Source organism: Somniosus microcephalus, chromosome 3, assembly GCF_052327205.1.
Source record: "Somniosus microcephalus isolate GS21.2 chromosome 3, FLI_Smic_1.0, whole genome shotgun sequence".
NCBI lineage: Eukaryota > Metazoa > Chordata > Chondrichthyes > Squaliformes > Somniosidae > Somniosus > Somniosus microcephalus.
The window spans coordinates 69,933,084-69,950,707 of record NC_140989.1 but is presented as its reverse complement, the minus strand read 5'-3'; the positions used below and the strand labels follow the sequence as shown (position 1 = coordinate 69,950,707).

Below are 17,624 nucleotides of genomic sequence, written 5' to 3'. Positions count from 1 at the left end.
AGAAAAACTGGAACCAGAAAAGAATTCTGCACTTCCCTTAAAATTGTTGCTTTAGTCATCAGCTGCATGTACAGATATTCTATTTACCATTCTTGAATAAGAAAATGAACCATGGTTTGTTGGACTGGCCTTGCAGCAGACACTGTCTGCCTACCAGATGTTTTTCCCAATTTCCAAAAAAATGCCGAATCAGTTGTTAGTGGGACATTTCATTATTTGACTTGTACTTGAAGTGTGCTTCAGTATGTTTCTCCATCTCTTCATGTGAAGGAAGGAAGGGAAAGTACAGAGCCAGAGCGTGACAAAGAGAGAGATAAAAATGACTTGAGGCTTCAAATAGAGAGGTTTTTTTTTTCTTCCTGGTCAACTGAAGATAGCACTGGGTGGTGAAACATTTAGAACAGGGATAAGCGAGGCAGGCGTGGGGAGGTACTGGCAACATAAATCTTGCTACACCAGCACTTAGTGTTTACCGATATATACCAAATGCCATGCGTACTGAAATAGAAACCAGGCTTACACTGAAGTCACATTTTTCTCTATTAAGAGATCTTGTGAATCCCTGTATTAACTCTTTACATTCATTGGTGATTTTTTAAAAAGTCCATCCACTTTAAAGGTCCTAAACAGCCTTTCTGGGGTCAAGTAAACATTTACACCAGCTTGGCGAAGCCCAAGGCATTTCTAGTGCCAGTGGTTACACAATATTAGCCATGCCATAGGTGGCTCACCGAACACACACAGAAGCCAGTGGACAGTGCCCAACTGATTTTATGGCATATCTTGTGGAGACACAGAACTTTAAATTGTAACCAGTTTTGGTGCAGCAAGTGTTTAAGATATTATATATGTATCTCCTCCTCCTCTCCTCTTCCCCTTCCCCCTTCTCCCCATGTCCTCCACTCCCCTCTTCCTCTGTCTTCCTCCTTCCTCATCTTCGTCCCTCCCCTCCCCTGCCTAGGTCCAATTACCTCCTGTCCCTTTAACCTTGCTAAGCCTGAATACTGAACTTGGTCTTGACTCCACGTGTGCAATACCACAGGAGATTGACTATTTTAAAACATCCATAATGGTATATTTAGTGTGAATTTCTTGTCCATCACCCTTCAACTGTCATGCTTTCTGGCACCTCCTGACATCTAGATTTCAGGGTGGCATTGGCAGATCAATGGAAAGGGGTATATTGTAGGGAACCTGCAAGGGGCAAAAAGAAATAATAATTTAGAATAGTTTACAAACAATATTGACAAAAAAGAATTCTGGCCTTTTTGAGAGGGGAGTGAGGGGTTAAAGATATTTTAAATATGTCTACTGAAATAAAGGGGGAGGGAGAATTTTCATTGGCCTCGCCTCTCCTTATCTCTGTAATCTCCTCCAGCCCTATAAGCCCTCTAGGCCTCTGCGCTCTGCCTATTTTGGCCTTTGGAACATCCCCGATTTTAAATGCTCCACCATTGGCGGTCGTGCCTTCAGCTGCCTAAGTCCTAAGCTCTGGAATTCCCTCCCTAAATCTCTCCACCGCTCCATTTCTCTTTCCTTCTTTAAGACGCTCCTTAAAACCTACCTCTTCGACCAAGCTTTTGGCCATCTGCCCTAACATCTCCTTATAAGGCTCGATGTCAAACATTTTTTTTATAACACTCTTGTGAAGTGCTTGGGACGTTTTACTATGTTAAAGGCATTATATAAATATTAGTTGTTGTTGGACTTCTTGCACTGTGAGCTGCCATTGGTCACAGGATGTGATCCCAGCGATGATGCTGGGATTGCACCCATGAGTGCTGACCCCCAGTGGGGCCCATTTATAAATACGCCCATCTGAAGGCCAGTGTGCCTTATTTCACTTGGCATTGCAGTCTCCATTACTAGACCGAATACTGAATGAGCTAGCAAAGTGGAAACCCCTGCTGTGGGGTGTCCCCATCTCCAGCTGCAACCCCACCCCTTCCCGACTGCTTTTTCCTTGTAAGGAGCAGGTGGAATTTCCACTCCTTACATGGTATGCCGGAGATTTCCCTGAAATAGCAGAGACCCAGTGCAGCCAATTCTCCATTGGGTTCTGCCAGTCTCCCATTGGAGTTACAGCGGAAGACTGGAACCCCTGTAGAATTTCAGCGCTATTCTGTTGAAGTATTGTGATCTCTTGAAGAGAAACTATTCTGGCCTTGATACATGCAAAATGTCTCAGGACTACAACACAAATAATTGAAAATTAGCTTTGAAATAATTAACCATAAATTCTCACAAGCTGTATAAATGTCCTGGAAAATTCTTACTCGATGCCAGATGGGAAACCTCCAGTAACAACTTTACATAGAAATTTCATGGAATGTTGATAATATTCTCCTGCTGTACTGTATCCAAAGCAAGAACCCTAACATCCAATGTAACCCTGTGCCCTTGATTCGGGAACAAGTAATATTACACTTTCTAGCAGGTCAGGGAGAAGTACTCTGTTCAGAATTCATTTGTTTCCCTGAAAGAGTAAAATTCTTGAAATGGCACATTTTCTTCCCCCTAACCCAGAGGTTGTGCTATTTCTCCTCAGGGGAATTGTCGTTCAATATCTGTGTATGTTACCATTGTGTGGAAAAATCAGTGTTTGCACCATGATAGTATAAAGAACCTATGTCCATCTTTTGAAAAATTGCCTGTAAAGATGATAAATACCAAATAACTTACCCCATAAAGTGGACTGTCAGACTAGGAGCGTCTGCTTATCCTATCTTCTCAGTAAAACAGCAGACTCAGGCTCAGACTAATAGCTGGCCCAGTCCAAAATCAAAATATCCAATCACGTTGCTGGAACTTAGTGCTCATGCTGGCCTGCTGAATGCTTGACATTTGGTAGTTGGGTTCTGCCTTATTGCTTGTACACTCTCCAGGAAAGGAAAGGCTGCAGTAAAGAGGTCTGAAAAAAGAAACTGAAAACAAGTGAGCTATCTGTCTTGCAGTTGTCGGCAACAGTAGCTTTCCCTCCTGTGTAAAGAGTACTTCAACTTTCAACAATATACAAAGTATGACAGGGGACTATTTTACTGTTTATGTTGATTTATAACTGTATTCTTTATACACATGTTTACAATTTTGCAGCAAATGGTAAACAGTGGAAACCTTCTGCTGAGATTGTTAATAAAAAAATACAGTTGGACTACAGCTAGTAAAATTGGAAGAGATGGGTCCTATTCATCTCTGATATATCATCCATCCCTCAGTACGTATAACACTGTCTGATATACCACCGTCTGTGACGTAATGCACATTGCTTATACCTCTTTCTAATAGAGAAGTTATACAAAACATCCTGGGCCTGAAATTCAGCACCTTAGCGCCGGCTGTTAAGGCTGGTTTTGTGAAAAAAATGGCGTCCGCCTCGCTTCCGCCCGCCATCTTGGTGAGGGCAAAAAAAGAGCCGTTTACCTTCATCTGAAGTAGGCATTAGGCTATTAACATATTCAAATAAGGGGCCCAATGCCTGCTTTTGCTACCTCTTACAAATTTGGCTTGTGTCTGAGGCAGCCAGCGCCAGTGCTGACAGCCTCCGGGAAAACAAACGACCTCACTCCCATGTCTGACCTCCAGGCCCTCTTTGATCTCCCCCCCACCTCCCCCCCCCCCAATGCTGGCCCTGCCCTCCCCCTGATCCTGGCCCCGACCTCGGCCCTGACCTCCCCCCGATCCTGACACCACCCTCCCCCCTGATCCTGGCCTGACCTCCCCCCGATCCTGACACCACCCTCCCCCCTGACCCTGGCCCCGACCTCCCCCCGATCCTGACACCACCCTCCCCCCTGATCCTGGCCCCGACCTCCCCCCGATCCTGACACCACCCTCCCCCCTGACCCTGGCCCCGACCTCCCCCCGATCCTGACACCAACCTCCCCCCTGATCCTGGCCCCAACCTCCCCCCGATCCTGACACCACCCTCCCCCCCTGATCCTGGCCCCGACCTTCTCCTGATCCTGGGGCCCCGACCTCGGCCCTGACCTCCCCCGATCCTGACACCACCCTCCCCCCTGACCCTGGCCCCGACCTCCCCCCGATCCTGACACCACCCTCCCCCCTGACCCTGGCCCCGACCTCCCCCCGATCCTGACACCACCCTCCCCCCCTGATCCTGGCCCCGACCTCCTCCTGATCCTGGGGCCCCGACCTCGGCCCTGACCTCCCCCCCGATCCTGACACCACCCTCTCCCCCTGATCCTGGCCCCGACCTCCTCCTGATCCTGGGGCCCCGACCTCGGCCCTGACCTCCCCCCGATCCTGACACCACCCTCCCCCCCTGACCCTGGCCCCGACCTTCTCCTGATCCTGGGGCCCCGACCTCGGCCCTGACCTCCCCCCGATCCTGACACCACCCTCCCCCCTGACCCTGGCCCCGACCTCCCCCCGATCCTGACACCACCCTCCCCCCTGATCCTGGCCCCGACCTTCTCCTGATCCTGGGGCCCCGACCTCGGCCCTGACCTCCCCCCGATCCTGACACTACCCTCCTCCCTGATCCTGGCCCCGACCTCCCCCCGATCCTGACACCACCCTCCCCCCTGACCCTGGCCCCGACCTCCCCCCGATCCTGACACCACCCTCCTCCCTGATCCTGGCCTGACCTCCCCCCGATCCTGACACCACCCTCCCCCCCTGATCCTGGCCCCGACCTCCTCCTGATCCTGGGGCCCCAACCTTCCCCCCGCTGCTGGCCTGACCTCCCCAAATGCTGGTCCCAACCACCAGGCCCTCTCTGATCTTCCCCACAATCCTGACCCCGACCTCCCCCCAATGCTGGCCCTGACCTCTAGGCCTTCCTCCAGAGTCCTTGCTGGGCGTTCAGCCACTCAGCGCGTTCAGTGCTCGGCTGAACACCACAGTAATGCTAATCAGCAGGCAGCTGCCTGCGATCTTTTTACAGGCGCGAGCAAGTCTTGCCCCACGCTGGCACCGCCCGTTTTCAGGCCTTATTGAGTTTCTAGGCCACTATTCACAGTAAAATACATTTGGTGTGTGGCTTTCAAAGATTGTCTCATCAAGTCAGCCTAATGTTGTTGCACCATCTTGAAAGGTCTCCTATGAATATATTCAAGACTGTAGAGATGTAAATGTTACCTGTAAACCACAGCCACAGTCACGTGACCTATCATAAAGTCAGGAATGGATTGCAACCCAAATTGGAGATGCAAAGTAGAAAGATCTTCAATGCACAGAAGGATCTTTATGTGTGATCTTCACTGGTATGCTTTGAGCATTTACTGGACAACTTGAATAAAGTTAGGAAATAGGTAACGCCATAGATCCACTCTGCTTTTGATCTGTGGCAGAGGACAGGAGTCCTATCACCAGTAAGGAACTTGGGGGGGGGGGGGAAATTCGGTGTCGCCCTTTTGGGGCCCCTCCACCTGAAATTCAGTTGTAGCGCCCCAAGCAAGAGGTGGGGTGCTACTAGAAGCGCTCCCCCTCCTTCTTGGGGTGCTACAACTGAATATTGCGGTGCTACGTGCAACAGCGTCATGTGCACCAGCACATAGCGCCGCATCATTGCAGGCCTTTAATCAGGAGAGGGACTTAGCGCTACGTGCACTGTGGCGCTGCTAGACCACCGGGGAGCAGGGTGCTGTGAAAACACGGAGAAGCGCCGGGCTGAGCGATCGCGGCCGGCACCCTGAGGAAAAAAGCGGAAGGGGGCAGGTGCTGTCAGTCGGCCAAAAAATAATGGCCACCCGACACCTGCCCTTTAAGTAGCGCCACTGCGGCTGCAAAAAGACCCCCTGACCCTGTCGGACATATCGTCCAGCGATAGGTCAGGGGGTGCAACCCAAGTTTGCGGCCGGGGTGCTGCGCATGGCGATGACGTCATCGCTGGCAGCGCAGCACCACGGAGCGCTACCGGCTACCACCGCCGCTAACCTCCCGGTGAATTTCGCGAAAAGCATTAGTGGCACCGCGCTCTAGTGCGAGGGGATTTGCGCCCCGTTAGCACCCCGGGGGCTCTAACGAGAGGCGCAAATCAACCCAATTTTTCCCCCTTGATGTTGAGGATATGTGGCATGATTCAATTCAACCCAAACTGAGCCAAGCATACCAGAGCTTGTGCTGCCCTGAGAAAAGTGGTTCACCTTAATGGGAAAATTAATAAATCCAATCACCACTCCATCAAAGTCAGAACCCACTAAGCTCGATTTTTGCTCAGTCAGATTGCAACGGCAAAATGTAGTAGTGGGTGGGGGTCATAGGGAGAGGAGCATTCAATTAGATCATGGCTGATCTGTACCTCAATTCCATTTACCCACCTTTTCTCCATATCCCTGAATACCATTACCTAATAAAAATCTATGATCTTAGTCGTTAAAATTTCATCCACAGCCTTTTGGCAGAGATAATTCCAGATTTCCACTACCCATTGTGTTAAAACTATCCTTTGTATAAGATTTCAATTATTGGCTCAGAATCTCACTCCCTCCCTGCCCTGCTTTCCTATCCATGTTCTTGGGATTTGATATTCAAAGGCAAGATGAAGTTAGTTGACGACAGATTGACATTGATGTAGATAGAAGGACTTACCATCATTACATTCTTATTCTCAGATTCTAAAATCTAAAGAACCTTCATCTCCAACTCAGCGGTATATTGACAGTAAAGTAGTACGAACAAGAACTGAAGGGGAATGGTTGTCCTTTGATGTTACTGAGACAGTAAATGAATGGCTGCTCCATCGAGGTAAAGTTTTGTGATTTTCACTTTTATTTAAATGGCAATGTTGTCCAAAAGACTATTTTTGAGAATATCGATTTTGGTTTTGTAAAATGTGCACGATGATGTGCATTAAAATGTTGAATATTTTGTTTTGCAGACAGAAACCTTGGATTTAAAATAAGTCTACATTGCCCATGTTGCACATTTGTGCCTTCAAATAATTATATTATACCAAATAAGAGCGAAGAGCTGGAAGCCAGATTTGCAGGTAAAGAATATAACAGAGTCCTTACAATATTTCATGCAGTCTGTCAAGGGCTATGGCATCTGTTTCATCTCCGGTTGTCTGCTTAGGCCCTGTGTTGTAGCTCAATGTAAAATTTTCTTTGGTCTGTCTCAGCTCTTTGTCATTTATCTTGGCCATTGTGAGCTTTGTTGGTTGATAGACAGTGCTGTCTGCTCTTATAGTATTGATATCAGTTCAAATGGCAATAGCAGCAGACCTGCTGTAATTTTATTATAAATGTAATTTTGAATGGACTTGGTAGCAAAATATTTGTGATGTGCACTGGAAGAGTGTGGCACAATTGATCACTCAATACCACTCGGACTGGGACTGGGAAACAATTGTCTAGTCTCTAGGTGGTAAGTTAGAAGATAGCTAATGATGAAGCTTAAAAAGCAATGACAGAAGATCCAGATCATGATACTTCACTCATAGTTCAATTTTAATTTATTGGTAATTATCGCCATGCTGGATTGTGAGATGTTTGTAGAAAGCAGCAGCGATGTCCTTTAGATATTCATTAAAATAGTTTGGATTTCTTAAAGGAAAAGGATCATGTTTGAAAAATGGCTCCAAAGTTTTCCTTATCACATACTGATCAGGCAGAGAGAGCCCACGGAGGGAACTCTCTTGACATCAAAAATAAATAGACTCGACATTTACATACATTTAAAAACAGATCGTTTGTACAGCCTAGAATTTTTATAAAGTTCTCCAAATATTTTCTTTGTAACTGCTTTGGGATGAGGACATTCATTCTCCAATGTCAGCGGCAACAACTTCTTAAAACAAGAAATAGATAATTACTTAAAAAAATATTTTTCCGTCTTTTGGCAGTGAGGTCAAAGGTTCATATTAATGGGGGTGATTTGTCTGACTGGTTAGTTTACTACTGTTGTTCTAACATGGTTTGTTTCTTTGATAAATAATAATTGTCTAACTCTTCATGACATAAATACTCCAACAAAGCCAAACCAATGAATCAAACATGCCATTTAAGAGCAGTGTGAAAGTGGTAACAAAAGTGGACCAGTGCCAAGGCAATATCTGTAGAATAGTGCTTTGATATTCTTATATTTAGAGAGCTATATGCCATAATATAAAGTCACTAAAATTTTACTTGTTTGATGTCCAAACTCAGGCTGAACCATTTTTTTAAAACTTATGTTAGTTCTTTTTTAAAACTCCACTTTATTGACCTAACCTCTTCCTATTATTGCTAGGACCGCCATTGGAATTCAGGACTTTGAGCAGCTGTAACTGCATTTAGTACAGCACTACAGTAACGTACATTACAGTTGCTGGAAAAATGGATCTTGCTACTGGAAACAGTAAGCATTCCAGAGATTCCTTAAGTTAACAGACCTTAGGTCATATTTATGGAATTTCACAGTAATGTTACATTGAATCTTTAAGTTCTAACAATTAAGCAAAGTATTTTAGTTACTAGGGGTGATACCTAAACCCAACTGAAAATCTAAGAGCCCTGGACTGAAGTATTTCAGTGCCTTTTATTAGTGTAACCAATTTTTGAAGTAAGTTCCAATGCAGTGTCCAAATGGGAGTCTTGAGGCAGCACTGAAGGAAAACTGAAGGAGTTGGGATGACGCTTTCAGCTCCGGTTCAGTGCCATTTTGAATTTCTTGCTTTGGTGCTGTGTTGGCACTCCCTTTGAGAATTATCAGATTTTACCCATTTAAGGCCTTCTTAAATTTGGGGTGATGAGTCCTCTTAAAAAAAATACTGTAAAGCCACATGTCCAATCAATAGGGCTGATTTTCTTGGCCGCCCTCTGCTCAGGCACATGACAGTCTGTGGTAATAGGTGGGATGGCCACACCTCTGGTGTAGGCCTAACCCCCTGACAGCGTCATGTGCCAGGAAATGGGGGTGGAAACAGGAATATAGCTGCAAAATTGGCTGCTGACCTTAGGGACTTCTGTTGGTGCACAGCAGCCAAAGGACCACCAGGCCTGAAAATCTAATTGGTGCTACAGTAAAAAGTAGGCTACTTATCTTTTGTCCATTCTTTACCTTGCTACCTGGTACCCTCAGATTCTCCAGTCTGAGGGGTTTCAGATGCAAGGCCCATCATCAACATCTTGGGGTGCCAGTGAAAGTGGGTGCCCCTGTGCTGCAAGCACAGGAGATTGAGGGGCAGGAACTCCTCTCCCATCTCATTACCATGCAAATGCTGGGCCTGCTCCTATTGTTCCTCTCTGCACCCTTTGTGCCTGTGGATTAGGCGTTACCTTGGGACAAAGGTCATTTTATTTTGTTAAAATTCAAAACAAAGCAAATAATAATGTACTATTGCTGACTGACAGTCGAGTGGAAAATCTGCAGTTCCCAATGGAGCATGTGTCTGATTTTTGTTGGTTTAGTTTGGGATAGGTCTTGCACTTACAGGGGTATTTCTGCGGTCCGGGGCTAATTGCTAAGAAGCTCCCAGGCTCAATCCTTGGTATGGGCTGAGTTAGCTGGACTCAGCTGTGATATTAACATTGGCCTCAGTAACTCTAAATTGGAGGGTGGGGGGGAACTCTGCCCCCAGTAATGAGCCACCTCATTCTGAGATATGACAGCAAATATTGCTTTCTTCTGGTTTATAAAAATTATTATTTCCCTGTCCACAGATTGAAATATCTCTTCTTCTGTATTGAGCTGCATAGACATGGCTGAGACCTCATTTCCTCCCCCCCCCTTAGCGCTCTTCTTATTTGTAGCAGAACATTATCTTAGTTGCTCAGTATTAAAAGAAAGCAAATAGATGGTATCCAGTACAACCAGGGCAGTCTTCTTGAGTGGATATGACGTTTACTGTCAGGCTGCATTATATCTGCGTACAGGAGGGGCTAACTGTACAGATGGGACTAATCCCCATTTTTCTCCAGAGCCCTTCCTCGCCCTCAAAAGTTGTGTTGCACTTCCTCTACCTGCAAGAACGGTCAGAATGCACCCTGTGTGCATAGGCGAGGTCAACCTCTGAATAGCACAATTCATAAAATGTTTGTTACTATAACATCTAATCTGTACCCAATACATAAGGGAAGTATTTTATTTTTTAACATCAAAGAAGTGGTCTGGCTTTTCAGACGGCCTTTTAACTTATGAAGATAAAGAAATATGCTGAAGGCAGGAACGGGCATTGCCGCCTTTTCTAACTTGAGCTGTTGTTACTTTTGAAGGAATTTATGACAACTACCCAAAAGATTATTCCAGTGGTGATATGAGAAGAGCAAAAAGTAAACATTATAATGGGAAAACGGCGCATCTCCTCCTAATGCTACTACCAACCTATAGACTTGAGTCACAACAGTCTAGTCGGCGGAAGAAACGTGCACTGGATGCTGCATTTTGTTTTAGGTAATATAAATGCACATGCTGCAGATCCCTCAGTCTCCTACTTCTTTCTGAACTCAAATATATTTTGAGGTTTGAAGTTTCATGTTTATAAACACTGAGGCGACATTGCTCTGTCAATCAGCTTAGATGCTAAAATAACTAATTTTTAATGTTAATCTTTTTATCATATAATTTTTTGGGGGAATTTTGTGTTCATAAAGATGAGCTAAACATGGGGCAAACAATGCCATCATCATAGCCACCAATTTTGAACTCCGTTCTCTAGTCATCGACGCCAAGCCCCTCCCCCCCACCTCAACCATTGTGTCGGAACGAGACCTTTTCCTACTTCGGTGTCCTGTTTGACCCCATGCTCAGTTTCCAAACCCATATCCTCTCCAGCAGAAAAACCAGCTGCTTCCCTAATGTCGCCCGCCTCTGTTCCCACCTCAGCTGATGCACTGTTGAAACTCTCAGGCTTGCCTTTGTCACCTTAGACTCAATGACCTCAATGCTCTTCTTGCTGGTGTTCCATTCTCCGAAAACCCAAGCTTGCCCAAAACTCTGCTGCTTGTATTCTATCCCCACACCGAGTCCCACTCCCCCATCACTCCCATCCTCACACCGACTCCCGCTACCCCAGCACTCCCATCCTCACACCGAGTCCCGCTACCCCATCACTCCCATCCCCACACCGAGTCCCACTCCCCCATCACTCCCATCCTCACACCGAGTCCTGCTCCCCCATCACTCCCATCCCCACACCTAGTCCCACTCCCCCATCCCCACCCCGAGTACCGCTCCCACATCACTCCCATCCCCACACCGAGTCCCACTCCCCCATCACCCCCATCAACACACCGAGTCCCACTCACCCATCACTCCCATCCCCACACCGAGTCTCACTCCCCATCATTCCCATCCTCACACCGACTCCCACTCCCCCATCACTCCCATCCTCACCGAGTCCCACTCCCCCATCACTCTCATCCTCACACCGAGTCCCGCTCACCCATCACTCCCATCCCCACAGCGAGTCCCGCTCACCCATCACTCCCATCCCCACACCGAGTCCCACTCCCCCATCACTCCCATCTGCACCCCGAGTCCCACTCCCCCATCACTCCCATCTGCACCCCGAGTTCCACTCCCCCATCACTCCCATCCCCACACCGAGTCCCACTCCCCCATCACTCCCATCCCCACACTGAGTCCCACTCCCCATCACTCCCATCCTCACTGAGTCCCACTCCTCCATCACTCCCATCCCCACACCGAGTCCCACTCCCCATCACTCCCATCCTCACTGAGTCCCACTCCCCCATCACTCCCATCCCCACACCGAGTCCCGCTCCCCATCACTCCCATCCTCACTGAGTCACACTCCCCCATCACTCCCATCCCCACACCGAGCCCCACTCCCCCATCACTCCCATCCCCACACCGAGTCCCACTCCCCCATCACTCCCATCTGCACCCTGAGACCCACTCCCCCATCACTCCCATCCCCACACCGAGTCCCGCTCACCCATCACTCCCATCCTCACACCGAGTCCCATTCCCCCATCACTCCCATCCTCACTGAGTCCCACTCCCCCATCACTCCCATCCTCACACCGAGTCCCACTCCCCATCACTCCCATCCTCATTGAGTCCCACTCCCCTATCACTCCCACCCTCACACCGAGTCCCACTCCCCATCACTCCCATCCTCACTGAGTCCCACTCCCCCATCACTCCCATCCTCACACCGAGTCCCACTCCCCCATCACTCCCATCCTCACACCGAGTCCCACTCCCACATTACTCCCATCCTCACATCGAGTCCCACTCCCCCATCACTTCCATCCTCACACCGACTCCCACTCCCCCATCACTCCCATCCTCCCACCGACTCCCACTCCCCCATCACTCCCATCCTCACCGAGTCCCGCTACCCGATCACTCCCATCCTCACACCGACTCCCACTCCCCCATCACTCCCATCCTCACCGAGTCCCACTCCCCCATCACTCCCATCCCCACACTGAGTCCCACTCCCCCATCACTCCCATCCTCACACCGAGTCCCGCTCACCCATCACGCCCATCCCCACACCGAGTCCCACTCCCCCATCACTCCCATCCTCACCGAGTCTCACTCCCCATCACTCCCATCCTCACCAAGACCCACTCACCCATTACTCCCATCCACACACCGAGTCCCGCTCCCCCATCACTCCCTCCCCCGACTGAGTCCCACTCCCCCATCACTCCCATCCTCACTGAGTCCCACTCCCCCATCACTCCCATCCCCACACCGAGTCCCGCTCCCCATCACTCCCATCCTCACTGAGTCCCACTCCCCCATCACTCCCATCCGCACACCGAGTCCCGCTCCCCATCACTCCCATCCCCACACCGAGTCCCACTCCCCCATCACTCCCATCTGCACACTGAGACCCACTCCCCCATCACTCCCATCCCCACACCGAGTCCCACTCCCCATCACTCCCATCCTCACTAAGTCCCACTCCCCATCACTCCCATCCTCACACCGAGTCCCACTCCCCATCACTCCCATCCTCACTGAGTCCCACTCCCCTATCACTCCCATCCTCACACCGAGTCCCACTCCCCCATCACTCCCATCCTCACACTGAGTCCCACTCCCCATCACTCCCATCCTCACCGAGTCTCACTCCCCCATCACTCCCATCCTCACCGAGTCTCACTCCCCATCACTCCCATCCTCACACCGAGTCCCACTCCCCCATCACTCCCATCCTCACACTGAGTCCCGCTCACCCATCACGCCCATCCTCACCGAGTCCCACTCACCCATCACTCCCATCGCCACACCGAGTCTCACTCCCCATCACTCCCATCCTCACACCGACTCCCACTCCCCCATCACTCCCATCCTCACCGAGTCCCGCTACCCAATCACTCCCATCCTCACACCGACTCCCACTCCCCCATCACTCCCATCCTCACCGAGTCCCACTCCCACATCACTCCCATCCCCACACTGAGTCCCACTCCCCCATCACTCCCATCCTCACACCGAGTCCCGCTCACCCATCACTCCCATCCCCACACCGAGTCCCACTCCCCCATCACTCCCATCCTCAGCGAGTCTCACTCCCATCCTCACCAAGTCCCACTCACCCATCACTCCCATCCCCACACCGAGTCCCGCTCCCCCATCACTCCCTCCCCCGACTGAGTCCCACTCCCCCATCACTCCCATCCTTACCGAGTCCCACTCGCCCATCACTCCCATCCTCACCGAGTCTCACTCTCCATCACTCCCATCCCCACACCGAGTCCCACTACCCCATCGCTCCCATCCCCACACCGAGTCCCACTCCCCCATCACTCCTATCCTCACCGAGTCCCACTCACCCATCACTCCCATCCTCAAAGAGTCCCACTCCCCCATCACCTCCATCCCCACACCGAGTCGCACTCCCCCATCACTCCCATCCTCACCGAGTCCCACTCCCCCATCACTCCCATCCGCACCCCAAGTTCCACTCCCCCATCACTCCCCTCCCCACACCGAGTCCCGCTCACCCATCATTCCCATCCCCACACCGAGTCCCACTCCCCCATCACTCCCATCCCCACACTGAGTCCCACACCCCCATCACTCCCATCCCCACACTGTGTCCCACTCCCCCATCACTCCCATCCCCACACCGAGTCCCACTCCCCCATCACTCCCCTCCTCACCGAGTCCCACTCCCCCATCACTCCCATCCTCACACTGAGTCCCACTCCCCCATCACTCCCATCCTCACACCGAGTCCCGCTCACCCATCACTCCCATCCTCACACCGAGTCCCACTCACCCATCACTCCCATCCCCACACCGAGTCTCACTCCCCATCAATCGCATCCTCACACCGAGTCCCACTCCCCATCACTCCCATTCTCACCGAGTCCCACTCCCCCATCACTCCCATCACCACACCGAGGCCCGCTCACCCATCACTCCCATCCCCACACCGAGTCCCGCTCACATATCACTCCCATCCCCACACGGAGTCCCACTCCCCCATCACTCCCATCCCCACACCGAGTCCCACTCCCCCATCACTCCCATCCTCACACCGAGTCCCGCTCACCCATCACTCCCATCCCCACACCGAGTCCCGCTCACCCATCACTCCCATCCTCACTGAGTCCCACTCACCCATCAGTCCCATCCCCACACCGAGTCTCACTCCCCATCACTCCCATCCTCATACCGAGTCCCACTCCCCCATCACTCCCAACCTCACCGAGTCCCACTCACCCATCACTCCCATCGTCAAAGAGTCCCACTCCCCCATCACCTCCATCCCCACACCGAGTCCCACTCCCCCATCACTCCCATCCCCACACCGAGTCCCACTCCCCCATCACTCCCATCCCCACCGAGTCCCACTCCCATCCCCACACCGAGTCCCGCTCACCCATCACTCCCATTCCCACACCGAGTCCCGCTCACCTATCACTCCCATCCCCACACCGAGTCCCACTCCCCCATCACTCCCATCCCCACACCGAGTCCCACTCCCCCATCACTCCCATCCCCACACCGAGTCCCACTCCCCCATCACTCCCATCCTCACCGAGTCCCACTCCCCCATCACTCCCAACCTCACCGAGTCCCACTCACCCATCACTCCCATCGTCAAAGAGTCCCACTCCCCCATCACCTCCATCCCCACACCGAGTCCCACTCCCCCATCACTCCCATCCCCACACCGAGTCCCACTCCCCCATCACTCCCATCCCCACCGAGTCCCACTCCCATCCCCACACCGAGTCCCGCTCACCCATCACTCCCATTCCCACACCGAGTCCCGCTCACCCATCACTCCCATTCCCACACCGAGTCCCGCTCACCTATCACTCCCATCCCCACACCGAGTCCCACTCCCCCATCACTCCCATCCCCACACCGAGTCCCACTCCCCCATCACTCCCATCCCCACCGAGTCCCACTCCCCCATCACTCCCATCCTCACTGAGTCCCACTCCCCCATCACTCCCATCCTCACACCGAGTCCCGCTCACCCATCACTCCCATCCTCACCGAGTCTCACTCCCCATCACTCCCATCCCCACACCGAGTCCCACTCCCCATCACTCCCATCCCCACACCAAGTCCCACTTCCCCATCACTCCCATCCTCACCGAATCTCACTCCCCATCACTCCCATCCCCACACCGAGTCCCACTACCCCATCACTCCCATCCCCACACCGAATCCCACTCCCCATCAATCCCATCCTCACCGAGTCCCACTCCCCCATCACTCCCAACCTCACCGAGTCCCACTCACCCATCACTCCCATCGTCAAAGAGTCCCACTCCCCCATCACCTCCATCCCCACACCGAGTCCCACTCCCCCATCACTCCCATCCTCACCGAATCCCACTCCCCCATCACTCCCATCCGCACCCCGAGTCCCACTCCCCCATCACTGCCATCCCCACACCGAGTCCCGCTCACCCATCATTCCCATCCCCACACCGAGTCCCACTCCCCCCATCACGCCCATCCCCACACCGAGTCCCACTCCCCATCACTCCCATCGTCAAAGAGTCCCACTCCCCCATCACTCCCATCCCCACACTGAGTCCTGCTCCCCATCACTCCCATCCTCACCGAATCCCACTCCCCCATCACTCCCATCCGCACACGGAGTCCCACTCCCCCATCACTCCCATCCCCACACCGAGTCCTGCTCTCCCATCATTCCCATCCCCACATCGAGTCCCACTCCCCCCATCACTCCCATCCCCACACCAAGTCCCACTCCCCATCACTCCCATCCTCACCGAGTCCCACTCCCCCATCACTCCCATCCCCACACTGAGTCCCGCTCCCCATCACTCCCATCCTCACACCGAGTCCCACTCACCCATCACTCCCATCCCCACACCGAGTCCCACTCCCCATCACTCCCATCCTCACCGAGTTCCGCTCCCCATCACTCCCATCCTGACACCGAGTCCCGCTCCCCCATCACTCCTATCCTCACACCGAGTCCCGCTCACCCATCACTCCCATCCCCACACCGAGTCCCGCTCACCCATCACTCCCATCCTCACGGAGTCCCACTGACCCATCAGTCCCATCCTCACCGAGTCCCACTCACCCATCACTCCCATTCTCACCAAGTCCCACTCCCCCATCACTCACATCGTTACCGAGTCCCACTTCCCATCACCCCCGTCCTCACCGAGTCTCACTCCCCATCACTCCCATCCTCACCGAGTCCCACTCCCCATCACTCCCATCCGCACACCGAGTCCCGCTCACCCATCACTCCCATCCCCACCTCGAGTCCCACTCCCCCATCACTCCCATCCTCGCAGCGAGTCCCACTCACCCATCACTCCCATCCCCACCCCGAGTTCCACTCCCATCCTCACCGAGTCCTGCTTCCCCATCACTCCCATCGTCACACCGAGTCCCACTCTCCCATCACTCCCATCCCCACCCAGAGTCTCACTCCCCATTACTCCCATCGTCATCGAGTGCCACTCACCCATCACTCCCATCCCCACACCAAGTCCCACTCCCCATCACTCCCATCCCCTCCCCAAGTCGCACTCTCCCATCACTCCCATCCTCACACCGAGTCCCACTCACCCATCACTCCCATCCTCACACCGAGTCCCACTCACCCATCACTCCCATCCCCACACCGAGTCTCGTTCCCCATCACTCCCACCCTCACACCGAGTCCCGCTCACCCATCACTCCCATCCTCACCGAGTGCCACTCCCCATCACTCCCATCCCCACACCGAGTCTCGTTCCCCATCACTCCCATCCCCTCCCCAAGTCCCACTCTCCCATCACTCCCATCCTCACACCGAGTCCCACTCACCCATCACTCCTATCCTCACCGAGTGCCACTCCCCCATCACTCCCATCCCCACACCGAGTCACATTCCCCATCACTCCCACCCCCACACCAAGTCCCACTCACCCATCACTCCTATCCTCACCGAGTGCCACTCACCCATCACTCCTATCCTCACCGAGTGCCACTCTCCCATCACTCCCATCCCCACACCGAGTCCCATTCCCCATCACTCCCATCCCCACACCGAGTCCCACTCACCCATCACTCCTATCCTCACCGAGTGCCACTCACCCATCACTCCTATCCTCACCGAGTGCCACTCTCCCATCACGCCCATCCCCACACCGAGTCCCGTTCCCCATCACTCCCACCCTCACACCGAGTCCCGTTCCCCATCAGTCCCACCCTCACCAAGTCCCACTCACCCATCACTCCCATCCTCACCGAGTCCCGCTCAC

At 52.3% G+C, this 17,624-nt stretch overlaps 1 protein-coding gene across 1 annotated transcript in view; it reads left to right on the top strand.

Moving 5' to 3' along the window:
• Nucleotides 1–17,624, top strand: part of tgfb2 (transforming growth factor, beta 2) — an 89,368-nt gene that overhangs the window by 59,387 nt on the left and 12,357 nt on the right. The window contains exons 3-5 of the mRNA XM_085981033.1: nt 6,576–6,708; nt 6,842–6,952; nt 10,158–10,335. Of these exons, the coding sequence (XP_085837159.1) occupies nt 6,576–6,708; nt 6,842–6,952; nt 10,158–10,335 (422 nt within the window). The remainder of the gene's footprint in view (nt 1–6,575; nt 6,709–6,841; nt 6,953–10,157; nt 10,336–17,624) is intronic.